The sequence below is a fragment of the Rhea pennata genome, chromosome 2 (assembly GCF_028389875.1).
Source record: "Rhea pennata isolate bPtePen1 chromosome 2, bPtePen1.pri, whole genome shotgun sequence".
Taxonomy (NCBI): Eukaryota; Metazoa; Chordata; class Aves; order Rheiformes; family Rheidae; genus Rhea; species Rhea pennata.
The window spans coordinates 137,357,528-137,383,219 of record NC_084664.1 but is presented as its reverse complement, the minus strand read 5'-3'; the positions used below and the strand labels follow the sequence as shown (position 1 = coordinate 137,383,219).

The 25,692-nt window shown below is 34.8% G+C and overlaps 1 protein-coding gene across 2 annotated transcripts in view; it reads right to left on the bottom strand.

Annotated features, from left to right (window-relative positions):
* Positions 1 to 25,692, bottom strand: part of LRP12 (LDL receptor related protein 12) — a 52,888-nt gene that overhangs the window by 7,085 nt on the left and 20,111 nt on the right. The window contains exons 2-6 of one of the 2 annotated variants that reach the window (XM_062570440.1): positions 16,798 to 16,854; positions 9,684 to 9,819; positions 7,973 to 8,175; positions 1,623 to 2,724; positions 887 to 1,019 (exon numbers count right to left, since the gene is read on the bottom strand). In XM_062570440.1, coding sequence (XP_062426424.1) covers positions 887 to 1,019; positions 1,623 to 2,724; positions 7,973 to 8,175; positions 9,684 to 9,819; positions 16,798 to 16,854 — 1,631 coding nt within the window. The remainder of the gene's footprint in view (positions 1 to 886; positions 1,020 to 1,622; positions 2,725 to 7,972; positions 8,176 to 9,683; positions 9,820 to 16,797; positions 16,855 to 25,692) is intronic. The other variant, XM_062570441.1, reaches the window with a different exon arrangement.

The window sequence follows — 25,692 nt, the reverse complement described above, 5'->3', positions numbered from 1 at the left end:
TCACCAGTAAGAAGAATGCTAGAGATATAATGAGGACATGATAATTGATGTTGCTTGAGCTCTTTGTGGTCATCACCACAAATAATGAGTATTTTAAGATATGATAGAATAAGCACAACAAAATCAATTTTGTTGAAAATAAAAGTCAATTTCCCTTCTTATAGTCTTACTATGAGGTTTATTTATTTATTTTATTTTTTTAAAAAAACATTCTCCGCAATATTAAGCAAGCTTTGCTACATTAGCTGCAACATAACAACACAACTTCAAGCGAGCTCTAGTACTGCACCATGGCTAGATTCCTGGACTGTGTTCTTCTATTCCACAAATGACTGGTTTAATTGAAAGTTGATTTGTTTATTTACTTATTTTTAAATGAAAAAGTAACTTTGATAGAAGTTTATTCATCAATCAAATAAAAATTGTGCTAATGATCCCTGTGGGAAATAAAAAGGATGGTATCATATCACTCACTATAACCATTATTACCATATATTATAGCCTTGTCTCTGTCACTATCTTTTCTATGTGCAATGGGCATGATCATACCCAAACACATATACACAACGGCAGAACTATTACTTGTGTTAGAATTTAAACTCTTCTTTCTCAGATTTCCAAGTGCTTTTCTGCAATCTTAATAGCTTATAAAGCAACCTCAACATAGAACATAAAAACAGATCTGCCAATCTATTTTTCATGCAAGAGGGATTCTATAGTGTGCAATATTGGCATCCATTACTAAGAAAATAAAAAGCCTCAAAGTACACTGTGATGCTACCGAATCATAATGATTCTGAAGTATCATCGCTACAGATGGAAGGTAAAATATTTTTATTTCTCCTTTCTTAAATTTTAATGTTTGCCTACTATTTTGAAATCTTACCTGGTTTGGTGAACAAACAGGAAAGTCTTCAACTGGTGGAATTAAACCCTGGGCAATTAACTGTCCATAAGATGGGGGAGCTTCTCTTCTTAACAGTTCAGCCTCAACTCTTGACAAATGAGTTTCAAATGATCTTTTGAAGAGATAAGAAATTTTCTAAGTCTATATTATATATTCATATTTTAGAGTAAAACTACATCAGGTTTATGATCTGAAATAGTAAATTTCAGTAGATGAAGTCTTATTAAAAATAAGATCAAAAAATACACACACACACACACACACACACACAAACTTGTTGTAGTCATTCCTACAGGTCTGTCCAGAGCATAAAAGAACAGAAAAAAATCAACAATAAAAAGCATGGACTAAATATATAAGGCCCCATAAAAGATATTTATTTTATATCTATAAAGTAATTTTGTCATTATATGATATAGTCCACAATAGAAGAAACATACTATTAAATGTAGACACGAGCCATTAATTTAATGGCAGAAATGCAGCTTCCCCACATCATCTTTTGGGCAACCACATCTCAACTGCTGACAGAAAAGTGATTAGAGTTATTCTAACCCCTTTTAACTACCCTCTTTTAACTGTCAAAGAGAAAGAAGTAGCAACACCTTTAGAAAACACATGTAACAATAATTGTATGTCAGGAAGAATACAAGAGTGCTCTAATAATAAAATAAATGAAGTATTTTAAGTGCTTGAGGCTAGCAGTTCTACTTACCTTCGCTCAAACATCCTGAGTGAGTACAATTTACAAGTACATCCCAGTGCAATGACAAGCAGCAATCCACAAATAAGACTCCCAATGACAGCTGCAGTTATTACTCTAGTGGGCACAATGACTGGGCAATTCTCTTCATCGCTGCCATCACCACAGTCATCTTGAGAATCACAAACCCAGCTTTCAAACACACAGCGGTTATTTTTACAGTGAAAATTTCCTGGCTGGCAGAAGAAACAATTTTTTTCATCTGAACCATTAGGGCAATGGTTCTGGTAGTTGCAGCGATCTGAACGAGGGTAGCAAACACCATTTCGAGAACACGGAAACTCATCTCTTTGGCACATAGTGCAATTGGCTTCATCCCTTCCATTTGGACAGTGCCAGTAGCCATCACAGCGTTGCTGCTCTGTGTAGCAACCCCAATTTCCACCACAAGGAATTTCCCAGGGCAAACAAAAGCCATCTACTTGATAGGTGGCATTGAATCCTCTTGCAGCATTCACTTTGTCAGCACAGAAATGCACTCTTATCTGTCCTGAGGATGAAACAACTGTAAGGGGAGCATGAGAGTCAAATGCTGTTAGCACACGCAAAAGCCTCCGTGGATTCTCCTCTAATCCATCATATATTTTGACATAGTCTCCATAACCAGTACCATCAAGTTTAAAATCAGTAAATCGCAAAATTACTTTGCGATGATCACCAGTGTCTATTAACCAGGTGCAGTTGCTTCCAGGTGGATAAAAGTCAGGATAGTTAGGAGAACTGAAAGTACCGTAAAAGTATTTTAACCACTGCCCACACGTTGGCACATTACAGTCTATTTCGTCTCCCAGGTCAAGACAATCAATGTTACCATCACATTTTAAAGATTCTGGAAGGCAAGTGTAAAGCTTGGTGAAGCGAGAAAGACACTGGAACTGGTTGTAAGCACAAGGTTGAAAGGAAGAAGCTGTTAGAGGATTAGCCTTGGCACAGATTTCTTCATCTGAGTTGTCTCCACATTCATCCATATTATTACATTTCCAAGTTTCTGGAATACACTTCCCGTTAGCACAGTGAAACTGATCACAATCACAATTTGGTTCATCCGATTTCCCTGAAAAAAAAGGAAATTATAAAAATATTCTCTTTAGAATGTAGTACTTTGCAATTTGTGTTGGATGTATATTTGCAGCACTAAGTGGTTCAGAATGGCAAAACATGTAACTGTTTGAAGTCTCTGTAAATCACCACAAGTTTCAATGATAAACAGTTTCTTCCATCTAAATACTACCAACACATCTGCATAAACCTCATTGTTTGCTGCTTTAATCAAATAACTATAGTCAAGAAAATGATGCTTATCTGCAGCAGCTGAAAAATCTGGCTTTTAAGATACTGAAGTTAAGTAAGAAAAATATTACTTCTCTTCTTCACTGAAACTACAACTTATTCCTCAGTACCAGTTACCTGATCAAGCTCTTTCATATAAAAGCCATGAGCCCACTGGCCTGGTTTGTACTTTGTACCAAGGGATCTACAGCAAGAGTGAAAAGCTGACAGTTAAGATCATCCTTTATTTCACCTTAAGTGCAAAACCACTCTCCTCCCTCTTCCCATCATTTGCTCCTTCAGCAATTAAGAGAGCAGAGTGCAGCAAAAAAAGAGAAATTTATATATGCTGAAACACAAAAATTGTATTTTAAAAGTTAAGGATGCAAGTAGTGGTCCAGACAACATAGTTTTTTTTTTTTAAAAAAAAAATTCTGAAAAATGTCAGAAAACACCCTCATTTAGAAAAATATGTCTACTGCTGCTACTACACTTGCAGTCTTAAAAATACTTTTCTTCAGTGATTCACTTATTAAAGCTCCAAGCATGTTAAACACTGAAGCATACCTCGGAAACAATCTGTTTCAGCTTCGAATCAAATATAGCTGTATCATTTTAAGTCACCGCAGTTCCTAAAAATCGTGCATTAAACCAGAAATTTGGTCAAAAATGTAAAAATAAAACAAACTGATGTGGTTAGTGCTCCAAAAATGCATTTTAAAAAGATCTATAATGCAGATAGTCTCCTGCAGCAGAAATTCAGAAAATTAGACAAAGGTATACTAAATCTAAAGTAACGCTGTATTTTTGAGTTTACAAAAAAAATACTAGAGGCAGCACAGTGAACATACTGAAACACTGACTCTCAGAGAAGCAGGTTCTATTTGCTTTAGCACAGAATAATTTAGATTGAAAGGGATCCCTGGAGATCACCTAGTCAAATCCCCTGCTCAAAGCAAGGCTAACTTTGATGTTCAACTGGGCTGTTCAGAGTCTTGTCCAATCAAGTTTAGAGTATCTTCAAAGCTGGAAATTTCTACCACATCTCTGGACAACCTGCTCCAATGTTTATTGGATCAAAGTGATAAAACTCCTTATATCTAGTTTGAATTTCCATTCTTCCAACTAATCCACTGTGGTTGGTCAAGTTATACCACTTCTACTCCCCTCGTCATGTATCTCTTTTTTATTGCTTTCCAAGATACTGAAAATAAACAATCAAAAGACAAAACCAAAAAAAAACTTTACCTTGAAATAATCAATTAAAAAAAAGTGCAACAATCAAATCATCTAGAAAAGTGCATGAGTACTAAGGATTTTTTAAAAAAAGGAATACAAGAAAAATAAAACCAAAAGTGGCAAACATTATGAGCACCCCTGAAAAGTGTTTAAGTGAAATTCACTGACAGACACTTAAAATATAGCAAAAATAAAAGTATGCATTGTCAATGATTAAGTTTTAAAGAATGCTTTAGTCGTTAAAAAAGGCAAAATAGATCTGGTATAACTGACATCTTGTTCTGTTATATACATACACATCATGTATAATACTAATATGCCAAATACTTAGTATGAACTCAAATTTGAAACTTGCACAACTGAATTACCTTGTCCTGATCAAGCAAAATGACTCTGGGCCACAGACAGAGGGCAACAAAGTGGAAATAGGCATAAACTAGTGAGTGAACTAGCTAAAGTACAGATTATACTCCAGCTCTGAGCTTTTACCTTGCAGTAGGCATAGATACTAAATAAATAGCAAGAGTTTTCTTTCCAAAAACATAAAAATTAGAAAGCACATACAACCAGAAAGAGGTTAAGATGAAAGAGATAACATGGAGCCGTGAATACAAGAGAAGCAAATACTAAAGAAAATATTGCAGTGATGAGAGAGGATGTAATTTCAACCTAAGCTTTTGTTTCCATAGACTTTTAACTTTCCCAGAAAAGAGCTGCCTACTTGACTCTGAGTTAGCATTTTTAACCCATGATCCTAAAATCATTATATCAATAAAGTTTACATTTGAACTGGATATTAAGTGTTGTAAAATAATGAGAGAACAAATCACTGTCAAATGAACTTTGACTGTCAAATGAATAGGTTATAAATTATTAGTTCATGCTTTGGCTAAGCGTATATATAGTCACCAACTTAAGAAATAATAAAAGTAGCTATGTACAAATAAAATTATTCTTGAACACTGAGTCTACAAAGAACTTCAGGATAACACATGATAATCAGCAGAACCCAAGTGCAGCTGTAGCCAAAGGACTAACACAAACCTTTCATGGATTTACAGGGAACAATTTCTCTACTTTTACCATCTCTGTTTTCCACTTTACATCAGCCACAATTAGCACACTATCCTACGTTGGTACCTATAATTAAAGGCCTCTCTAAATTAAAGGAGGTGAAAGAGAAAAAAAGAACTTTCTAGTCTATTCTTGATGTCAAATGACATCAAGAGATCACTTTAATCATCTCTTCCGATGATCTAAGGAAAGTGACTAAATAACAAAACAAAACAGAAATATGATAACAGAAAACTCTTCATTCTAAAATATGAAGGCTAAACAAGGTCCAAAGACCAAAAGAAGTTCTTTGTAATTTCTACTTTAAAATAGCAAAGAACAAAATTCGTAACACTAATTTGTCACAAACAAATCAAATTCCTAACTGGATATATATATATATATATATATATATATATATATATATATACACACACACACACACACATATATATATATTTTTTTTAAGAAATGTGGATATTTTTCTGGAAGACGTTAACTACTTTAAACAAGAGTGAATTCTTTGAATTGATACGACCTGTTGTCTATACTGATTTTTTAAACAAGACGACCCCTGAGGGTCCTTCCAGATCTGTTGTTTATAAGTAGTTCCCATCATTCCAGCATAAGTAGACCTAACAGACATCTGTGCAGCTGAAGTATTACAACAAAATTTATGTCCCATTTCTAAGATTTTTAACATATGCTTCTTGACACAGGAAGAAGACACTACCCCTGCTTTGGTTTTTGATTTCTTTTATTTCTTCTGCATTTCTTGATCTGCCATCTTACCAAACAGAAAATTATATGTCAAGTCACTGCTGTCACTGCCATTATCACCACTACCTTCACTTACAGGTAATAAGAAGCATCATTCTTAAATGAAAAATCGGAGCGTTGTCATGGGTGAAAAAATTACAGTAGCTTATATCCTTGTATTTTTACAGTTCTCAGTACTGTATATAAAACTGCAGCTTTCACATACCAGCCTATCCATTCCAATTAGGCAATGACAGACTTACAATTTTTAATGTATACTTATTAAGAAATTAAATGTAATACATATATTGCAAACTCATCTTAAAGAAATTACAATTACTGATCCATAGTATACAAAATAAAACATTGTGACAGTTGAATATATTGCAAAAATGTTGTTAGTATTTCAGGAGTTCCCTTTTCACATCGGAAAGTACACACTACTAGAAGATTATTAAAGCAGATTTTTTTCAGCTTTTCTCCTATATATAGGGCCCTCTACAACGTTAGAGGATTAATCTGATCATGGAAATACTACACTACCACCTCAAACATGAAGTATTTCTGAAGTGTCACATTAAGCACAGGAATCAAGCTTAAGCCAAAATTTTAGTATGGTTACTTTAAAAAATATGTGTTTAAATATTTAAGAGCAGCCTTAAAAACATTGGCTTAAATAGTCTATTAAGTTGTAAACAAAGTATTACTGCATAATGCTAACATGTAAAAATCAAATAACAAGAGGGAAAAAATACTTATTGTTGAAAATGTTATAGCTTCTTCCAAAAGAGGTTTTATAAAGAAGTTGTTTTAATATTTGAGAAAACAGGAAAGGATTTCCAGAAATATTCCATTAAGCCTGTGATTCACCTCCTCTTCCCTCCCCATTCTACATCCTTATCCAAAATTTTCTTCTTCCTGTAAGTCGCACAGGAATGCTGCCTTTTCTCTAAGCCTACAGGGACACAGAGATGAGCAGAGCAGAAGCAGATGCTAACGATGACTTATTAGACAGAAGTTTCTTTTTTTATGTCACCTCTTTTGGTTTAACAGTAAGCAAAATCCTGGTGGAGCATTGCCTTGAAAGCTGAGCCAGCATCAAAGGTAAGGCTGCATTACTTCTCACAAGATACGCTAAACCTCAAGTTGCTGAAGTGCAGAGGGAGCTTTTAGGTAGGCTTAAAAACAGCACGTAGACAGGGAAGATCCTACTGGCAGCTAAAGGGTGTGGATAAAACTATTGGGTAGGACAAGAAGGTGCAGAATACAGCACAGGAGCAAACATGGCAGAGAGAGATCAGGGCAAGTTTTTTCAAGCTCGGTTTAATAATTTCTAACAATGGTGGCAGTGTGGATAGGAGGAAGGTGCATGTTATACACAGAAAAAAAAAGAGTTAAAAGTTGGAGTGCAAAAATTTGGAGCATATCAGAGAATGTACAGTAGACGTACACTGAGAAGAAGCAAGAGCAGTAAGACTATTACAAAAAAACAGTGAAGAATCTAATCCAGTATTTCTGATTATCAGGACTTAAAACACCACGATCACATCATTATATTCAATTCTAATACCTCTTGAGGGCAGAAAACAGCTTGGAACTACTCTTTACGCATGACTGGCTTCCTCCTCTTTCTGGAGAGCTACTAGAGTAGCTCCTGAAGCCAGCAGACCAAGAATTGGCCACAAAGCAGCCTCAAACTTCTACTATTATATTTGAACCATCCAAACAGAATTTTTGTACAAGGAAAATGAGCTAGAATGGTTTATTATCTTAATACATTTTTTCTTAAAAGAGTGTAAACCTTTTTGAGATGGTTTGCAAAATAGGTCCTGCAATGTACATTTTCTCTGATATAAACCTGGAGTTGACTACATGACGTACATGTACTGTGCCCTGCTACAAAGTAAGTAGTTCCTAAAATGTAAAAGGAAAAAAAAAAAACCCAGACTATAAGCTTGTATCAGTTATTACTGTCAACATACCAGCAAAGTAGGCTAATCTGAAGCCTTTTCTAGAGATGCTGTCATCTGAGTGAAATCTGATCCAAACATGATCCTGTGAAGAGATGTATGGTGAAGGAATAGAGGAACCACATGCTCTGTAGCCTTCAATATTCTTGTAGCTTCCAATTGTCAACCAATCTGAGCTACATCTCCGTGATCCCTGAACGTCAAAATCTTGAAAGCTGAAAAATAGAGGTCAAAATTGCTATTAAACTGGACACTACACAACCAAACTAATAAATTCCTACAGTTAGAAATGGAAATTAGTTGAAAGCACTCCTTTGGCATGAAACAAGAAGAATGGCTTCTCCATCCAGGGGTTCACCTATTACTCACCTTGTGGGGAAGGTATTTGTCATTATGAGAACACTAAGAATCCATTGTGTCACCCGAAATATTGGACCCGATACTTAAGCGGCTCAGTTTTGCTATCCAAAAAAATGTTCATCCTAAAGCAAGTCTTAAAGCAATTCTGGTCATGAAATTACTCATTTATTAATTTTGAATACTACTGAGTGGTCTCACTTAAACCAAATTTCATCAGAATTTTAGCTAATGCTACTTTCAACCAATGATCTGACTTGACATTCTAAGTACATGTAAAATGTTCAAAAATATGATTTCAGATACAATTTGCTCCCACTTGCACTATTCATTGCCTGATAGGTGTGTCATGCAAGATATGACCCAAGCTTTCGCTACAACTGTAAGATGTGCTGCCATGGTAGAGCAGTATGAACTGTCTGGGCAAAAACAGGTCAGCACAGACAGAGTGCTAAGCCAGAAACGAAATATGAAATATATTCTAGATAAATGAGCAGATGAAAAATGTGAGAGGAAAAGAAATGTATTAAAAAATAGGCTTAAAAAATTTTTAGTTACTAAAAATTTTTAGAAAGCTTTCTAGTAGATGAGCAACTGCAATTTTACTGTGCATTTATGCCAGTTTAATATAGATATTTAGTAGAAAGACTTTCAGTACTTTAAATGAGTAACTGATGTCAAAGCAAACACTTAACAAGTATTCTTCCTTCTTCTTAGGTCAGCAGGTTTGTACTGGAAACATAAGTAAATTTGCAGCTAAAGCAACATCTTTCCTTTAGTCTTAGATGCAGCGAAAGTCTTTACCTTAGCAAGAAAATGATAATCTTCACCTTTAAAATGTGTAATTTAATACTGACACTGTCACAATATAAACCACAGATTGTATATGTGCACTCTGTTTATAACAAAAAAAAAAAAAAAAAAAGCTACTTAGAGTCACTTTCTCATTAGCTTCTAAAATATGATTCTAAATTTATATAACTTCCTGTATTTGGTCCCATTTTTCCTATTCTTTAGAAACAGTTCTTGCTTCCAAACTACCTCATGAAAATGGGTACCATTTTAATCATCCAGTCATTCTTACTGCTTTCAGTAGAAGTTGTGGGTTGTCAGAATTCTTAAAAATCTCCCTTTTTCCTTATACATAAGAGCATAGAATAGGAGGTTCAGGAAACAAATGTTACATGGCTGTGTAAGACCAAATCGGATAAAAGGAAAAGCAAAGGAAGAACAAAAACCAGACTAAACAGATCTACATTTACAGTTAGGCAGAAGAAATTAAGTGTGTACACAATTGGCAGTCAAAAAAAAGTCTAATCAGTACTTCTGCAATCCATGTGGTTGACACCATGTGGATCAATGTTACCTTATAGTTATGATCTCCCCTGGCTTTGCATGGATGTACCAGCTACAGTTGATTCGCGCAGGATATTCAGAGGGCCACCCTGGACTTGTGATTGTCCCACTTGATGATCTGATTTGTTCTGGAATATCTCCACAAGCTTGAAAAACAAAAACACACAACTGATTAGAATTTTTAAAATCACGTAAGACAAAGTCAAATCTGAACTTATCAGGGAAAATATCACAGAGTTAGCTATGGTGATGTTTACGAATGTTGCCAGTGCAAACATTTATACTAATATCAATTAGTACTACAGATTAAAACATTAACGTATGCAGACTTTGGCATCTTTATTAATAAAGTGAAATATTTCATATTTCCTATTTTTACTTTTAGTCTTCACAAATATTCAATTTAACTATGCATTAAAACCTTATACTCACAAATGCATTAAAACGGTGCAAAATAAATTAAAGCAAAATAATCATGTAGCTGAAATTCGCTTTCTTATGAAGACCCAGCACCTGGCCATCATTTAAATGCTCCCTTCCAGCCCTTGGCACGGAAATGATTTTCATTTACATGATACCAAATGCTTGGAAGAAAAAGGGCATTTACTGCTACACATTTAATTTATAAATACTAGAAGTTAGGTCTACAAGAGGGGCTTGGGCAACTGCATTTCTGATAATGGACTAGAAAGCTTTTATTTATAGGACTAATTCTACTCAATTGTAGCAACTAAGCCATTTGCATTCTTTCTTTATTATAGGTGTAGCTTTCTGCAATGGCATTTACTCAGTTGCTTGTTCCTTTCACTGAAGTGTTTATAGCCCTGCTGATTTTATTACAAGTAAAAGTTTATTAATTTTGAACTTCCTTTTCCTTAACAGCCTCACATTCAACAGTTGTGAATATACTACGTTCACAACCTTCACATAAATAGGACGGCCAGAATACTCTCAACTACAGAGCTTGGAGTTATGACCCATGAAGTTTCAAAGGTCTGAAAACACATTAAAAAAAATTCCCCTCCTTGCTTTCATCATGACTACTCCAAAATCTGTGAGCTTTAGAAGTTTACTGGTAGTACAATCAGTAATGCACAGAAGTAGTTCAAATACAACACCTATTTTAGATCTGGAGGCATTTTCACCATTTTCTGATCATCAGAAGATTTAAAATGTTAAAAAAAAAAAACAACTTTAAGTATATAATGATTAAAATGACAAATCAGAACTGATATGGTGAACAAACATGAGCAACTGATACTAAGAATGAACTGCATTTGCAACAGGAATAATTTGTAAACAGATTATTGATTTCTGTTTTTCTCCACAATCACATCTCTTTTTCAGGTCATTTTTTCAAGAGTATAGGGACTTGAAATTATTGACTAGCTCTAATAAAAGGTAATATAGAGTTAATTAGATTATTATTACTGAAATATTTTAATATAGCACAAAAAATACGCTTCTGAAAATAGGTTAAAAAGGATTAAGAGAAAAATGCTGGCAGGTTTTCCTGCATTCTCTTTATCAGACAACAAATCTCAGCAAATTTATATTTTTCAATTGCAGTTTAAGAAAATATTCCTTTTAAGAAGCTTTGAAAATGTTTCATAATGGAACTTAAATCATATATAGTTATGTATTAATATACTTGGCTATAGAATTTAGGAACTTCTCAAACACTTCAGGAAGAAAAAAATAAACCTCAAAATACATAAAGATATTCTTTTATTGGAATATTGAATTAACTATTTGCTGAAAGTGTTTTAATTTGCAGTAAACCCTGCAGGTGGTGCTCTAACACCATGACATTTTGGAACTTTGGACTTGTGTGAATGGTCTGGATACACTGCATTTGTTTAGACATGAAACAGAAGGACTGACAAGAAAAAGTAGTTATTCACAAATTAATGTTTAAGTTAGATAGCATTTTTTAAACAGGTATAAAAAAAATTACACATAGAAAAAAAGAAAAGTACGTGTAAACCATTTTATACCCAACTTGCAAATCTTGGTAAGCAATTCTATGCTTAATTTGGTTACTACTGAAATAGTGCTCAGCTTAAAATAAGTTGCCTCCAGATAAATTTTACACCATTACAACAATCCTCTGAGTCTGCATACTTAAAAACTGACATGCTAGACTTTATCATAGAGAGCCACTACAAAAACGTTTAAATTTGCCTACTCTGACAACAATTTGACACAAAACCAACAACAACAACCAAAAAAAAGCAAAAAAAAACCCCACACACCTCACACTGGAACATCAAAATAACCTACTGAGAATTTACGTTCATTCAGTTTTACAAAGTTCACCTTAAAGAAGCTTAAGTGTGCTGTAATGTTCACACGACACCTATCTGCCAAATAAGGACCTCCAAACAGAGCTAGCAAGAGCTGCAAAATCAGCTTTGCCACTTCGGTACGGGCGCTGTGCTCGCTGACAACCAGCGCTCGCTCACTCGACCAGTCCCCGCAGAAGTGGTACAAGCCACAGTGCTTACTTGTTATGCAAGCTTCAATGAAAGAAATTCCACGTGGAAATCCTGGGTAACAGGCTAATATTTTCAGGTACCTTGTCAACTTCCAGATTTGCTCAGATTCGTGTTTTAACCTGTATTTGATATACCCGTTATCACTTTATCTTTTCTTTATTCCTCTTACTTAACATGGCTTTTCCTCTGTTTCCACTGAAACTAACAGCAAACAGCTGATGGCAAATAGGACTGTTTCCAGCACTGTCCAACATTACAAGCGAGAGCATAGAGTAAGGAGAGCACAAGGAAGCAAGGCTGGTGGTCACAAGCACCTAAAACAGGGAGTGAACATTATGCTATAGAAAAGAGAAAACTGAGAGCTAAAGAAAGTCTGCATGTGACAGTGAGGGTGCAAGAAGTAACAGGGAGTGGACATGAAAAGGGAATGACAACTTCCTCAACCAAAGAGTAGCTACATAAGTTAAGCACATCAGCATACTTGGTACTTTCACACACTTAAATCTACTACTTAACCACAGAGACAACAGAAGTTTCCCATTAGCATAAAGAATTTGTAAAAGCTAAGATTATTGATTGTGTAGAAGCTATACTGTCATTTTGCAGAGAGAATTATTTTTCAAACAGATTTTTAAAAATTAAAATTTTAAGGGCATCTACTACATAAATAGCCAACTTCTTAATCGTTCCTAAATTTCTACTCAATTAGCATGTTTCTTCTAAAACCTTTTGACAAAAATATTTTAATATACATTTATTTAAATAAGTACAAAGTATAAATGTAAGTATAACATAAGTATAAATAAGTATAGGTCAGTTATGTCTGTGTAAATTTAAAATTACAGGAAAACAAATCAGCTTTGAAATCATTACAAAAAAATATTATGAAATGCACAGGCAAACAGCAGAATGAAAAGTAGCAGAGTCAGAAAAAAGGAGATGAGATTGTAACTGAGCCAGGAGCACTAAACACAAATTGAGAGCTGCATTGCATAGAAGTGAAGTTACATAGTGATGCAAGTCCAAGCTATTTTCCAAGTCTCATGCTGGTGGCTACAAACTTTTCGGAACGGACTAAATCCCTCCTGTACAATACATTTACAGATAGGCGGTGTCTCTATTGGCAACGATGTCTCTACTCTCAATTCCATCTGCACCACTACATTCTTTGGGGCAGCTCTGCTCATGTATCTCCTATCCGTTTTAAGCTCTTTCCTCCGTAAACCTTTATTAATTTTATTTGTAATTCTGTTTGTCACTTTGTCCTCATATCTCTGCTCAGTAGATTGCAATGTAATTAGGACTGAAGACGTTTCACAGACTAAAGTGCAACACAGTGGTCAAAAACCTTGCTGAGAGGATAAGCTGTGTGCATGGCTTTCTGGTATATATGGATTTTCTAACGGACTTTTTAAACACATGCAGTAGAAAAATCTTTCTTCTTTCTGAAATTTGTTCACCTTCTCACATTACAGAGCATGACCGTAAACTACCTACAGGATGCTGACTGGTAAACAGGAAATAAGAGGGCTGATGAAAATATTATGGTACAACATTCAATTTGCAAGTTATAACAATAAAATGATTTCAAGAAACCTATGAAAGAATTGTCTAGTAAGATCTAGAGGAGTAAAGTACCTGTAATAACAGTGAACAACATGTCAAGGAAAACAGTCACTTCAGAAAAGCATGGAAAGGGAGATTAGGGATTTATCTTCACAGTAATGCCAGGAGATTAGTTGAAAAGATAAAAGAATTAGCTTTCGATGTGAACCACAAGATGATAAGGTATGCATTAAATTGGACGTGGTAAGGACATGAATGCAGTTGGATAAATGATCTGAAGGTGTTTAAAACAGCTCAGAGTAAAAAGAGAATAATGTTGTGATAAAGTCTAAACCATGAATAGGGAGGATAATTATTGCATTTGTAACTCTCAGGACCTACCTCAAGTCTGATTTGGAGCTCTACGGGGGAAGAAGGCAAAGGAATCTTTGCCTCTCGGTCAAGCTGAACAGCTTTTATTTAAAATGCCCTTTGCTCCACAATACACAGACACAACGGATAAAAAGGAGTCAAAGCAACGTGTACTGCTGTGAACAAAATGTTTCCCCCATGGGTTTTTTTTTTTTTTTTTTTTTTTTTTTTTTTTTGCTTAAAAAAGGTGGTGGAAGAAAATGATTTTGCAGTTGTGACAGTTATGGTGCTCCACACCCCAAAGACAGATTTGAAAAACTAGACAGAGTACACGCCTTTCGCCTCAAAATATTTCTCAATTTTTCAAGGTCTGAAGTCATAAACATTAGTTCATTAGTGATAGCTTATACATAAGAGACAACATTCCTTTACTGCTGTTGTAGAAAATGTGTGCTCGTATATTAGTGGTATACCTGCACATTGGCACATATAATATAGAGCAGAAGTACAACTATCAGAGACCATAGAGGTCGGTATTATTAAAATATAATTTAGTTAGATCACTCATGTATCTTTACAGTGGCAGCAGGACAGGAAATCTACCATCAAATAATTTCATTTTAAATCTTTTCTCAGTAGCAAAAGTCTAAGAACATCTCTTGCTTGGTTCAACATCAAGTCAAAGTCGGATCTAGAAAGATTAAAATTGAGATGTCTTTAGTTCTATTTGAAATAAAAATCTCTTGACATAAAATTCTCCTGATAAATGGAAGTTGCTCAGGTATGTTTAATGAAAATATGACCTGCAAATTTAAAAAAAAAAAAAAAAAAAAAAAAAGTTTGGGAAATCACAGATTATTTCAAAGAAACTCGCATATCATATACAATCCATCCTCATCTTTTATACTTGGACTGTGCACCTATACTGCAAGATGTCTACACATGCAAATGTGAGGAGAACACCAGTGTGTCTGCCCTCATACTTTCTTGGGGTTTTCACTAACAAAGCCTCCTCCCCACCCCCAAAATTCTACACCGAAGAACTTTCACTTTACATTAAGAAAGAAACTTGAACAGTGTGGTATTTATTCTTCCTCCAGCTGGAAAGCAGATCTTTCCTCTCAGGAGCTAAAGGTCTCTTTACCAGCTGCTATCTCGCATAGAAAGCGCATTGTGTTCTCCTCCTCCTGGCACTGCCTGCAGGAGCATGCTGGCCAAAGGACTAAAAGCAGAGTCACAAATTCCATTCACCCCTCGCCCAGCAAGGGCTTTTCTGCCTGTATTGCGACCTCTCACATGGACTGTTGCAGTAAACAAAATGGGTCATTAAAACATATCCTGAAAACTGCATAGAGAGTTTTTAGATTGTCTTCGTTGCTGGATACAACCCAATTTCAGCAACAATTGTTTCAAGAGCGGCAAGTACTCGTGCTGTAAATACATACTCATAAATAAATACATTATTTACATTGTGACATAAATGCACTGTACATGACACTTGGTGCATTACTGCTGTTGAAAAGCAACATTTTTGATGATGCTGCAGAAGAATGGGTAGCAAACAGCTACTACAATTACACTTTGACATGTCTTTGTGTGGCAAAAAATGGAAGGGAAAGAGAAGGTAGTATGGTGTGACAGAGATCATTCACTGACAGTATGTGCATCTAAAAATTTAACCGTGCATACAAATAGCAACTTAATATTTGAAGCTACATTCCAAGACTACCTACAGCAAGATGTGCAAACTGCAGTCAAAAGGAGAAGTCTGTTTATTGATTCTTATTTTAGGAGAAGAGTTTCAAAATCACTTTGGTTTCCAGGGATTAGGAGGAGTTTTCCTATGAAAAGCATCAGGCTTGTGTTCTTCTACTCATCGAAGAGTTCTCACTTCCCTAACTCCAAACATTCTGCATATATCTGTGTTATGTATCTGTGTTATAGAAGTGCAAAACACCATCTGCAGCTTAGCTGATGCTGTTTAAGATTTGAAGAACAAAGACTACGCACTGGTATCACCCTATGCCTTAATGGATAGGCATCCACTTGTACAGAATATTCCCAAACATAGCTGTTGCCTAGATGAGGCCCAAGACTTAAAACAGCAGAGCTGTAGTGAAGCACTGGGTTTGGTTTACCAGAAGAGAAGAGAACGGAGCAACCTTTGAACAATGGCTGTCGCTATTGTACCCTGTATTCTCCGAGCATCTCATCAGTTTCTCAGTTTTATGAGTTCTAAATTTCTTTTTTTTTCTTTTCTTTTTATTAAAGAAACTGTGCAGTCAAGTGTATAGTAGTTTCAGTTATGGCTTCAATCTAATCAGGTGAAATGCATAACTGCTGGATTTTTATTATTTGATAGTAATAGTGTCCAAAATTACATTTCAATAAATTTCATTTCATAAAAACTTCCCTGCAGAAAGAAAATACCAATTCAACTTAAACCAACTTTTCTCTTAGTTCAATGTTTGTATGGAAAAATAATTAAGCAGTCCACTTAGAAAGCCATAATCTGTTCATGAGCATGCAGGTATCAATTTTATCTTATGAGAATTTTTCCATGTTCCAGTTGCTTCATTCCTTATTACATGCTGCAAAAGGCAGTAATAATTTTTATAGCCAAATATCTCTTCATAAGATACCAGGTGGCTTTCAATATTTACTATTTAAGTCATGCATGAAATTTAAACATTACAAAAAATGACTTACCCGTTGACACTCCTGAAATATGCACATTTTCAGAATGTTCTGCAAGAGCACCATTTCCTAAAATTAAACATAATGAATAAGCTAATTTCCAAGATAAAATTTGTAAAAATTCTTCAGATACCCTTTTAGAGAACAAAAAGAAGAAAACTGAACTTTTTCTTTAATTAACATTAAAAATTAAAGGCCTGAGGCTCATTTTAGCATAAAACTTTGAGGAAGACTAAAAAAGTTATTATATAATGAAAATAAAAAACAAGCATCACTAATGTATTAGGAACAACTAAACATTCTAGAAAGTTAAAAAGGGAGTAGCAGTTAGGTCAAGTAGAGATAGTAGCTAGAGATTTGAGGAACTTCACACAATTCAGTTTTTTTGTAGCATTTCGCTTCGACTGTTATTTTCTTCTCCAAGTAAGGTTTATTTTAACATATCTTCCTCATCTCCTCCTAGATGAAGATAACCAAGTAGATGCTACACAAATGAAGACAACTATGGAAATTAACACTCATAACACATGCTGCCTACACCCTTCACTTGAAAAGATGTTTCAGAGGTAACTGTAAGCTACCATCAAGAGAATCTCCCCAATTTTCATTAAAAATAAGTATACTTGAAAAAACAAGGAGAAAAAAAATGCACTAAACACAAGTTAGAGACAAAGAAGTCACTTCTCCATTTTCCCCACCCAGCTTTCACTTTCCTCTCCTTTATTCTGCATCTTCTAATCTTTTCAAAACCTTTGAATAAACCTTCTAAGAATTTTGAGAGGAGAACGTTAATTTTGGAAGTGAGCTGCATTGACCATCATTGGGGAATTTAAAATATGAAATATATTAATAATAAAGTTTTAAAACCACAACTCTTAATCCCTCAAATTAAAATCTGCTATGTCACAGATGTTTTTAAACCTGTAAAACTAGTTTTACCAGCAATGCAATATATGTGAAGTGCAACATCTTGGAATAGTAAGAACCTTAACAGACAAAGAACACTCAAATGCCTGTTATTATCTGTTTTAGGTTAATTCTAAGCTTCTTTATATTTGATATATCTAAACATGCATCTCTATATTCCTCAGCTACAGTGGTTATAAATGCTTCAAAAATTGCTCCTAAGGTTGGCAACAAATACGCAATGACAATTACTCACTTCCCAAAAGATCCACACAACATAACTAGAAGTCTAACAGAAAAATACAAAGTTTACCCCCTCTCAAAATCCCTGGACTTTTAAAGGGGTTTTATATTCCCCAGTGTTTTTAAAGTATTAATTTTACTGCAGATATTTACATATAAAATTCACATGTTTACATACAAGTTGCTTTGTCTCAATAAAGAGATAAACCCTCGAACACCACAGTTACCCTCAAATTCAAAAATAAGTACTTTAAAACAAAAGCTACTGTTTACAAAAAGTATTGTATTAGGGAGCAACTATTTCCAATATAAAATCTCCCTAAAAACAAACAAAAAACCCCTACAAACTGAAAATTTCTCCATTTTGCACATGAATTGACTTTTTAAGAAGTGTTCATCACTTGATTTTGTTTCTTCAGTAATATTTAGTTGTAAATTTACAAAAAAAAAAATCTTTGTCGTAAAACAATTTTACTTGCAACTGATGATGCCACAGAAGACTTTCAGATTTTGTCTTGTTTTCTCTTATTACAATTAACCTTAAGGAAAATGTTAACACATTTCAAGACCTTTTAAGTTAAGAACCTCTTATTGAGATTTCATCTTTCAAATTACAATAGGGATAATTCACCAATTTTATAATTTCAGAAAGAAGTTACTAGCATGTTTAATTATAGCTGTAGTTGTTACTGAACACTGAAAAAGAACAGCATAAAAAAGGAAGTCACAAATGTTTAGAAATACGGAAAACCTCATAGTAAATTTGGCTGAAGGGAGTCAAAAGCATCTGGGAGAAGATTAATGTACAGTGGGTAAAGGAAGGGGAAGAGAAGCTCCCTCTTCGTCCCCTCTCTCCCCCTTAAATTTGAATTACATACAAGCTGGTCATGTATAAAGACCGGGTGGAAGAAAATAGGATAAAAGAAAAAAAGACAAAAAACAAACAAACAACTCCAATAAGAGAAGTTCTGATAAAAATACAGTAACAAAAACATTCAGATATTGACATAATGCTGAATGATAGAAAGAAGCGCAATATACTTACAAAAGACCACGGACAAAAGTAAGTTAGAAAGCTGCAACAATCAGAAGCATATTAGAATGGGTACTCACATCCAAATCCTATGCACTGACTTTCAAGTAACCAGATTACGAAATAACTTAAGTCACTGTCCAAAATGGAAGACTTGCTATTTTTTTCCTAAATGTGCTTTGTGACCTAACACCTTTTGATACAAAGTGATTTATTTATTTTCAAGTCAACTTCAATAACACATCAGAAGAGGCATTAATGTGTGATGAAGTTTCAACTCAGATCCAGGTTACTATAATATCGAAATAGGTTTTATTTTCTCCTTCCCAATAATAATTTGTTACATGGAAGATGAACCTGACAGACCTCTTGGACTATTATTTCCTTTCTTTTTTATTGAAAACTGTCACTGAAATAAGAGTGCGCTCAGATGTCATTTAAGTGTTATTAACTGCTGACTCCTTCCCAAAATTTTTAGGCAATGTCCCTTATATGACCTCAACAATTATGTCACATAGTTCCATATAAACTGAGTCCACCAGACTGTCAAGATATCAGATCACAGAACGGTAACTTCCATTAAGACACAGTGACGTAATCACCTTTGAAATTCTTTTTTTTATCTATTTAACACAGCGTACGAGTAAATATTTTTTTCCTTAGCGTACCAATAAGCTTTCATATTTCTTAGATATCTCTTATATAAAATATCATTAATTCGAATATCAACCTGAAGTTTTAAGTTGAAACAGGCACCATCTAACAAAATTAGATAATGTTTGTTAACCAGCTCTTGTAACTGCTGTGGACAATGTCTTTCTTTCAGTGCTCTGCCAGTTTAAAGAAGCTCACGCATTAATCAATTCCACCCGCACCAAACCAAGTTTGTTTGTCAGAAAACTAACCTATTACACTACTTGCTGTTTTTGTGACTCCTTAAAAATCATTTCTCTAATCAAGATTGTACAATCACCTTTTATAAATACATTTGACAAATGGACAAGAGCTTTTCAAAAAAGAAAAAAAAGGCAAGGCTCAAAATAAAAAAAATAAAAAATCAATATAGAGACTTTAGTAAAACAGGACTTGAGATATATTAAATTATAGGTAAATTTTAGGTTAAACAGAACCATGGAAACATGGAACCTTTTTCCAGATTTTCTAGTTAAGTGCAAACAAGCCTGTTGCTTTCCTTGCTGACAAGCTGCATAAAGATTCACTGGTTGCCACCTAGTCACCAAATGAGTTAGGCTGTTCCGCACTACAAATACTCTCCAAACAGCCTCCAGTTCATGAGGTATCATTCCATCTTAAATAATTCTAAAATTTCTTAAAATGTTCAAAGCACAGCTTAACTATCTGCTTGGTCTCTGAGTTTGACAGACTCATGCATGTAATTTTTGACCTTAGTCACTCTTTCTCTACTGCAGTCAAACCCTCTGAGATGCTACCTGGTCTTGCTAGCAGGCAGAAATAGACAACGAGTAGTTCCATGAACACTTGAATTAATTTCTTTAGATTTGTGTTTCACAGTTGACTGACTTGAGTAGCAGGCAAGAAGATACTAGCTTTACCAGCAGCTCTGCAGGAGTTGGAAAAGTGCTTCTCCCATGCAGGCTTATATGAAACCATGTTAGAAACAAAAGAAAAAAAACAAACAAAACCCCTAAATATGAGCTCCTACTGCACCCATGCAGAGTCCGGAGTGGGGGGAAAAATACAGAGAAAAAAAAAATCAGTGTTATAAGACGTTTATCAGTCCAAATACCTTCTGAATGTCATCATGGACTGAAAAACAAAGACAGGCGGAGGAGTGGGGGGAACATGACACAGGGTAAGGGAAGTGTTAAAGCAGTAAACACATCCCATCCAAATTGCACAGGAAAAAGACAAAGAAAGCGTGAAAAAAACACTGCTCTAGCACTGGAAAAGCATGGTATCTTTGGGAAAAAATAACTGTAAGATTCTACATATTTGAAACTCAGACAGTAAATGAGATAATCAGGCTAACATGAAAGCTAACCTAAAGTAGTAGCCTTCATTTTAGAAGTTTAGCCCCCTACAAGCTTCCAACTGTACGCCTGGGATCTCTCTCTCTCAAAACAGAAATAGCATCAGATTCAAATGACTAACCATGTATGAATTCAGAGTACAAAACTAGGCCTGCAGTGCTGAAATAAGCTTCTCCTTTGAGTTTCACTGAAATTCATGCACTTTTGAGAAGGTTAGCCTGACAGCCTCTACCTCCCCACCCTGTCCCCCAAATTAAGGGGCCTTCTTAATCAACAGGTCCAGCTTAAATAAGAGGAGTTTCTGTACTGGGTATTTTAGAAGTGTGCACAAAAACCTACTACAAATTTCTCCATCGCTATTTCAAAATGTAATTTTAAAACTTCAATTTGGAAGGAAAATATGTATCTTGGGACTGAATTAAATACAAGTTGTGTTTTAAGGAGAAATTAACTTGACTGTTGAAATAAAAAATGAAAAACAAAAATCCACAGTGAAAACCAACACATTAAAATGGTCATTATTTTTTGCTGTTAAAGCAAGTAATTATTGCCTGCAAAAGAAAAAAAAAACTGCAGACATTTGCATGCAAGCTGAATTATCCTATGTCAATTTAAGTCTCTGCCATTAGCTTTAACAGCCAAATTATAAACGCTTAAAAATAGAGTTGTATAAATTGAACTGCCACAACAGAATGGCTACAAAGAGATAGCTTTTTCTAAACTATTTTAAGCTAAAACATAATATGGTGTATAATGTTACACAAGCAGATTGAACAGGATATTTCTCTTGAACCACAATTATCAAGATAGCTTTTCCTATATACTATATTTCCAAATATTCTTTATCATGCTTTAATTTAGACAACTTACTCTGATCATTTAAACTTCCTTTCTTCATTCTACTTTTAAAATTCCTGTCCATCCTGTAATCCATAAAGAATAAACTTGACTTGTTTACACCATGATGCTTATCAGTTGACATTACCTTGCATTAATTTTCATCAAATTTTAATTCTAACTGACAAAGTGTGAATTATGTCACCAAAATAAGAATTTTTCAATACACTTCCAAACAAGTTGATGCTACTTTACATATTTCAGTAAAAAGCCCTTCAGCAATGGTCCCATACTGTCCTCATCTTAAAACAGCAATATCCCTGCTGCTCAACAGTCACGGTAAACATCCACAAAGCTTCTGTAATAGTCCAGCATGTTTCTTGCAAATAACTTTTTTGCTAGCACATTTTGTGAATATCCCATCAAGTGGCCATCCCATCTCCTCATTCCCTCCAAATACCTAACCAGGTTCACATGAATAAGCTCTGCCTGAAAACTGTGTGTAGCTGGCTGAACAGTAATACTAGTCTCTTAAATCTCAAAGGCTAACTACCTCTCCATCTATACAAACAAAAGCACACCTATGAAATTTCAAGATGTTAAAGCTCAGAGCAGAGCACAAGTGAGACCAACAAAATGAGGACTACTTCCTCCTCCAGATAAAAGTATTTATTCAGCATGTAATGGAAAATACTACATTGTATTACTTATACATAGTATAGTCAATGAACCACAGGGGGTGGGGAGGGAGCATTAGCCGCAGATTTAATGCTACAGAAATTGCAGAGAGTTACATATCCATAGATACATGGCTATGTTTCTGCCAAAGTCCTGTAATGTAAAAGTTTGCAGTGAATTGAAATCATGCAATTCAGAAAAAAACCACTTCAAATAAATTCACAAATGGGGAAGGGATTCTATTCTCCACAATGTACAAGTATCTGAGAACCTTTTTGGTTTCTCATGTAATTTTTCTTCCTATTTGAGAAACGCACTCCTACCACAGCTTCACTGTATTGCAGAAGTGGAGAATTTTGCTTCCTCAGAAGACAGGAACAGAGGTACGTGTGAAATGAACGCAGAGACAAGGAACTGAAAGTTGAACAAACAGAAAGACAAGGGGAGAAGGAAGATTAAAAAAACAAAACAAAACAAAACAAAAAAACCCCAAGACAACAGTCAAGCGTTCGAAACTTTCCCTCCCAGAACAATTAGTGAAATAAATAGTATTACAGTCACAGGAGATCCTTCAAACTGAGATGGGGCAGAGCTCAGAGGATACAGTCCACTGAAGCCAGGCAACATTCATTACATGCCTGTATTTAGTAACAAAGTGAAGCAGCGTCTTTCCCAGATTCCTACAGAAGGCAGTCACAGCCTTTGCAGGCCACACAGTTTTAACATTTCCCAACTCTGCCTGCAACTTCGGCATTCTTTTGCTTAGAAATGCACATGAAATCAAGTTAATATGTTTGTACTACGATATATATTTGAATTGACTACTCAAGATAAGATTAGTGATCTGCAGTCATTTCCTGTTCAACGACTGTTATCTTTGCCATTGCTTTTTGTGCAGTGCATTGCCTCTTTGGTGAGAAGTTTTTGTTATACATCCAACTGCAGCTTACTTCCTAGGGAAAAAAAAAAGGGACAAACATGCTTTTGTGTTTATACATTTCATATGAAAAGGTAGTCTGAAAAGGCAATTAGAAAAGGCACCATTAGAAGTGACAAGACTGACTTTTAGACATCACCCCATCAATGATCTCCAGTATCACTGGAGAATCTTTACCAGTATCATTAACAAAATTTACTTTAAAAAAAAAGTCAACAGTTTTGTGCTAATCTGTAATGTACAGTTTCTTGCATTATCCTTTTCTCAGGATAAAATACTGGACTCTTAGTAATTTCAGCTGGTCATTTGTAAAATACCATTAAGATGGAAGTTGTGCAATAAGATGTTAATTAAACTTCTAGGTAAGAGAAGGATTAGATAACCATTTGTTTTAATATAAAATTACATATGCAATATGATAGAAATGTTGAGATAAAAGTCTTACTGCTGTGTAGACATCAGCCAGAATTTCCTATTAAAACCAGGCAGAACATCAGTATGACAAGATTTATTCCCAATCCCTGTAATGGAAGAACATCTGCTACAAATGAGATACTGTAAATATATCTAAAACTTCAAACAGTGAAAGAAAACGTTCACGGGAAATGAGTGTTGTGGACTCCAATATAATAATAGCATAATTAATTTCTTTAATTAAGTAAAGAATAAAAATGACTAACATGAAACTATACTGAAATAGCAGCTTATTTAAATGTTTATGATACAAAAGCAGGAAACAAACATAAAATTTCACTGTAAAAATAGCAGATATAGCATGTCATTTGTTTACAATACTCAATGTTGTTATCTTTTAATGCACTGTTTTTATTTTACGCCAATTCTGATGCAGTTTTATTTAAAAAACTAAGACAAAAACTATGGAATCAATTCTGTAATGCAATTATTTTATGCAGGTTCAGGATTTTTTTTTATTTTCTCTCTCTTTTTTTTTTAAACAACCAGTATCAGCCACTTTGTGCTTTGAAAATTATTGGTTAGGTATAACAGAATGTGTATGGTGCTACTGAAAGTCCACATTGTATACTTAAAATCTGATGTACAACACTGCACTGAAATATCATTTCCCTTTCAACATTCTTATACTGTCTTTTCCTCCTCAAGAAAGCACTCAAATGAGATGTAGCTGCATATCTTCAAAAAAAACAGATCTTCAATAATCATTCATCTCCCCTCATACACAGTCAGGGAGTTTTTAAATCTACGTTCTTGGCAAATAGCCTAATCCCAAAGTTAATCAATACTTGAATGAACTATGTGTGCATCTTCATTCCTATAGCCTTGACAACACTGACCTAGAAATCTACATAGAAAAACATTTTTTTCCTTTAAATGCTTTAATATTGTAATATTCCGTCACCAAAATCTGTATTCTCTTCAAATATTATTAAAAAGGATACTCTACAATGAAAGTTTACAATGTACATGAATGTTTTGAAGAATATATAACGAAAATATAACAGGTCCATTAACTTCTCCGCAAAACATGAAATATTTCCTATTCCTGATCATTTTACAGTGCTAACTTGGGATTTGTCTACATTAGTATCTTATGTCAGACCAGGAGTCTGCTTCTGTATCTCCTAATCTGCCCCACTTAATGTGCTTTGGTTCACATTACACTGTGGCCTTGGAACGTGTAAACTGGATTCCCTTTGGATGACACTAATTTGGGAGGTACACCCCTACTGTTAATGGGTATCCAGTCCTTGGGCCAAATTAGAGCCAGTCCAAAGAAAACCTTAAGAAATGCATAGTGTCAACATTAAATCCTCAGCACAACTTATTTTGTTCCACAAATCCACTCCTGCTAGGCTACACGACTTGCCAATACAGACACTGTACTAACTATCCAACACCAACAGTGGGTTCGCTGCTCACAGCAGCTTCAGGCCCATCCATTTGGAGAACTTCAAGCATAATCTTCAGATTCTCTTCATTTAGTATGAACCATGCAAGCTCTTCTTGGATTCATTAAACACAGAGTACATTATTCATTAATATTACACTGACTGTGAATGCTGTCACAGCACAGAAAAGTAAACAAAGCATTTACAAAATTTCATATAACACCATAATGAGATGTTAGCATAATGCAAAACTTGAGGGTAAGAGAGAAGGAGAGAAAGAGACAAAACACCCTAAGAGCTGTAATCCTTCACCGCCATTGCTCTGCTGTGCCAGGTGTTGCCAGTCAGATGATGCTGGAGTATCAAAATACAGCCCCTAGTTGCCCTAGCACT